The following is a 4,379-nucleotide window of genomic DNA, read 5'->3' as shown; positions in this document are numbered from 1 at the left end:
CCACATGCAGGTTATCGTCTTGTTAAGGGGAGTTTGCAAGCCAGAGGACATCGGGTTCAGTGGGAGAGAGTTAAGGCCTCAATGCATCGTGTTGACACCATGGGTATCCTTTCTCGTTTGAACATGCTAGGGTGTGTTGTGCGGCGCAAATACTCTGTTGCTGGACCGAAAGCACTTGTACACATTGATACGAACCACAAACTGATCCGGTGAGTGAGTGTCTATCTGTCTGTCTGTCTTTATATCTTTCTGTCTGTTTTCAATCAGTCTATCTCAAACTTTTCAATGTAGGTGATTTTGTTGTCTCAAAGAAATGCTTAATTCTAACATGAGTTGTCTATTGAATATCTAGGTACAATATAGTCATCTTTGGTGGCATTGATGGATTTTCCAGAAAGGTAATATCTTTTAAAACACAAGGTCAGCTTGACTAAACTTTTTAACTCATTTATATCCTGCATTTTTTTCCCGATAGATCATGTACCTAGGTGCTGCAAATAACAACCTGTCATCTACAGCCTTGGCCTTCTTCAAGCAGTCCATTGAACATCATGGATTTCCACTGAGGGATTTAATAAAAACAACTAAAACAATATAGTTTGCAGCAACATCTAAATATGAAATGCATACATATATGTATATATGTGTTTGTGTGTATGTATCAAGTGGAAATGTAAAGTTTAAATGCAGAGGAACACTCACATGTGTTTACTGTATGAGTGTGTGTGTTCAGTTTTTCAGTTAACCCTGGTAATTCTAGCATTAAACAGTATTGAGCTGAAATTCCACATGCTGCAGTTTTCAGTTTTGTTTCGGTGTCTAAATAAAACTGCCATGCATGATGTTAAAGGGTTAGTTCACCCACAAATGATCATTTATTCATCATTTACTCAGCCTAATGTCTTTCCAAACTGTATGACTTACTTTCTTTTGTGGAATATAAACAATGTGTTACTAATAAAGCAGTTTTGATTTCCATTTATGGACCAAAAAGTCAATGGAAATCAATGGGAATCTAAACTGTTTTCTTACTGACATACTTCAAGATTATTTTTTTGTATTCCACAGAAGACAGACAGTCATGCAGGTTTTTGATTTTTTATGAGTTAGTAGTTGGTGAAAGAATATAATTTTTCGTTTAACTATCCTGACTATTCTTATGTAAAGCAACTTAAAAAAGAAGGCTTTGAGTGGAAATTGTTATTATTAGCATGATTACCATTGATCAATTCTCCTTTAGAGTAAGAGGTGACCATGGCGTAGAGAATGTCGACATAGCACGCCTGATGTTCACCGTACGGGGAACTGGAAGGTCGAGCTTTATTGCTGGAAAGAGTGTCCACAATCAGAGGTGGGTGTTTTTTCTCTTCTCTTCAAATGTATTGCTATGGTCTTTTTTGTTGCTTTACATGTTTCTAGGACTTAAGTTGTCTATAGGATACTTTTGGTTTAAATATACATTGCTTTTAAATGGCAAATGTATTAAGTTTCCTGACATTAGATTACAGTGTTAAAAACTAATTAAAAAAAGATTAGTAAAAGTATATTTTTATATTTATATCAAAGTACTTTTTTGCACTATCTGTTAATAACTTAAAAAAAAAATGATAGTGGTGATCTAAAAACTATGCTTTTTTTAAATGAATGAATGATGTATTTACATGAAACAAAATGTTTGAAATAAGATTAACTTAATTTTAAAAAATTTATCCACCTTATTCCTGATGATCTTACTGCGTTTTGAATTATGGGTGGCACTTCCGGAACTTCCATTCAAAAAGACTGAAACAAATAACTTCAAATCATAAGATTGCCCTACAAATAAAGCTGATCCGTCAGTTTGACTCAATGAGCTATCAGTTTTCTTTCACGATTTATTTTCAGACATCATGAGAATAGCATAACACTTGTTATTTTTTAAAAAAAAGTTAATTAACATTTTTGATTAAGGTTACATAATACAGATATTACTACAGTGATATTTAACCCATCTGTTATTGCCGTGGAAAGAATCGCGCTATTGGGGTTATTCATGGTCTCTTGTTGAAAGTACCTTGTTGATGCTTTAACACTTTTGAGGGGTGAGTATAATAATATAATCTCATTGTACCCAATGTACAGAAAAAAAAACAACATATAATTGCGTTCATAAAGCAAGCCTTTCACTGATTGTTTAACGTTACAGCTTAACGGAAGTTACACCCATAATTCGCACAAAGCGTAATGGGGCGTAGGAATAAGGTGGATACATTGAAAATTATTTATGAAATATCACACTTTCAGGATTGAGAGGCTGTGGAGAGACGTGTGGTGTGCTGTAACCAGCATATACTATAGTGTGCTGCACTCACTGGAAGATGATGGGTTCATAGACCTATCTAACAACATGCATCTTTTTAGTTGCCATTATGTGTTCTTGCCCAGAATACAAGCTAGCCTGGATGCATTTCATGATGGATGGGATAACCACCCAATTCGAACCGAGGGGAACATGACACCCAATCAGCTCTGGGAGATGGGAAACATTCAGCATGAGGTGGCAGAGCCAGAGTTTGAAAACACTGAGGTAATAAAATGTCAAACAAATCACTGCAACAACATTAGGAATTGTAAGCTTTCTTTTGTAGAAGACAGAAATTTGACCTTGCTGACCCAGCTAATGTTATTCAAATATTTAGTTAAAGGTGCTATAAGCGATCTCATGTGTTTTTTTAGGTCAAAATCTTTTTTTCACATACCGCAAACATCTCACTATCCACTAGCTGCCTGTCCCCTGAACACACTGTAAAAAAAAAAACGCCAACGCCAAAAGGTTATGCCAACCGAGATCGCTTATAGCACCTTTAAGCTATGTTATAACTTGCTGATATAAAGAAAGCATTTAACTTTAAAGGACAGAGTAATGTAATAGATTAATCTGTATTTTATTTATAAATTGTACTGTTTTAGGAACTGTACCTTCAACACATTGACTGGGAACATTGTGGCCTGCCATATGATTCACAACATGGAGTCATTGTTCCCACAGCTGACAGCCTGTTGAGCCCAGAAGAGCTAGGAGGACTTAAGGCAGCCATTGATCCCATGAGACCCTCAATGTCATATGGCACAGATATCTATCTGGAAACCACTCACTACATACAGCACATACTGGGCAAACAGTGAAGCACAGTTTTATTGTTATTTTTTTCAACCTCTTGTCCATGTTGAACTAAGTAAACAAAAAGAAAAGACTGTGACTATATGTAAAAATACAGAAACGTCTCAGGTTACGAATGTAACCATGGTTCCCTGAGTAGGGAACGAGACACTGCGTCCTCTAGGGGTCGCTATGGGGAACACGTCGTCGTGACCCGTGTCTGAAGCATACAAATGAAAAAACACCAACGAGTTGGCCGGTGACAGCCTCTGACGTCACTACCGGTGCGACTATAAAAGAGGCACCGGGAAAACACGTCATTCACTTCTTCGTCTGAAGCTTGCGTCCGAAGCATGGCAGGGAGCTAGAGGACGCAGTGTCTCGTTCCCTACTCGTAACCTAAGACGTTCCCTTTCAAGGGAACTTCGAACTGCGTCCTCTAGGGGTCGCTATGGGGAACAGTATACCCACGCCGCCATGCTGAGGGGTGTGCAGGCCAGAATCATGGCGAACACTAAGTACCAACTCTACCATTTCAATGGGAGTTGCCCCCGGGACGTTTAGACGGCTGTCTGTGACAATACCCCTTACGGCCAAAGGCCTAAGCTACATACCCAACTTAATTGTTAGGGCCTCGGCACGGTGGTAGAGCTAAAGGCTTGGAATCAGGAACGATTCCTTTAAAGGGATACAGCTAGGAACCTAGCATTTTATACTAAGTCTAGCCTGTCACACAGGGGCTACAGCTTGCTTCCGCAAAAGCTTGCTGAAGGAGCTGTCTCAACAGATCTCCAGTAGCAACACCCTGTTTAGATAGGTATCGGAGGATACATGGGTGGAGTGGCGCCCAAGATGAACGGGGCTTTTACCAGCTCAAGAAAGGGCACGAAGCAACCGCGCGAAGCCCTCACCATATAGGATTTTATAAAGAACGCAGAGTACTTGCGTGCGAACTTACCACAGTGTGGATTTCAGAAAGTGTGCAAAGACTTCACGTGCACACTTACCATATCATGGATTTTCAAATACTGTTCTAAGGAAGGGCTCTCGTGGTACTCTGATAGAGCAGCTCATAGATGGAATGGTGCATCTCAAAAAAGTATGTTTGAGAGTCATCAACTCGATCTGTGGAAATAATGCTGGAGCGCTCTGGGAAAAACAGTGAACTCAGTCTCATATGAGAGGAGAACTCCTGAATCCAGAGTAGCATGCTCATAGGCGACCCTTCTTGGAAAAGGGG

General features: G+C 39.2%; 1 protein-coding gene across 1 annotated transcript; it reads left to right on the top strand.

Annotated features, from left to right (window-relative positions):
* Window positions 1-294: 294 nt before the first annotated feature.
* LOC109065861 lies at window positions 295-3,165 on the top strand. The gene is made up of 5 exons (XM_042723442.1): window positions 295-398; window positions 476-567; window positions 1,241-1,351; window positions 2,284-2,566; window positions 2,950-3,165. The coding sequence occupies exons 2-5, from the start codon at window positions 479-481 to the stop codon at window positions 3,163-3,165; spliced, it is 699 nt and encodes a 232-aa protein (XP_042579376.1). The 5' UTR covers window positions 295-398; window positions 476-478.
* Window positions 3,166-4,379: the final 1,214 nt, after the last annotated feature.

This window comes from Cyprinus carpio, chromosome B5 (assembly GCF_018340385.1).
Source record: "Cyprinus carpio isolate SPL01 chromosome B5, ASM1834038v1, whole genome shotgun sequence".
Lineage (NCBI taxonomy): Eukaryota > Metazoa > Chordata > Actinopteri > Cypriniformes > Cyprinidae > Cyprinus > Cyprinus carpio.
The sequence above is the reverse complement of the archived record's forward strand: the minus strand, read 5'-3'. Positions and strand labels throughout refer to the sequence as shown.

Bases quoted from the DNA above. Each gene is read 5' to 3' on its own strand.
- LOC109065861 (XM_042723442.1), top strand. From the start codon at position 479: ATGTACCTAGGTGCTGCAAATAACAACCTGTCATCTACAGCCTTGGCC. The intron at 568-1,240 runs GGATTTAATAAA...ATTCTCCTTTAG, and splicing joins CATCATGGATTTCCACTGAG to AGTAAGAGGTGACCATGGCG. The intron at 2,567-2,949 runs GTAATAAAATGT...GTACTGTTTTAG, and splicing joins CAGAGTTTGAAAACACTGAG to GAACTGTACCTTCAACACAT.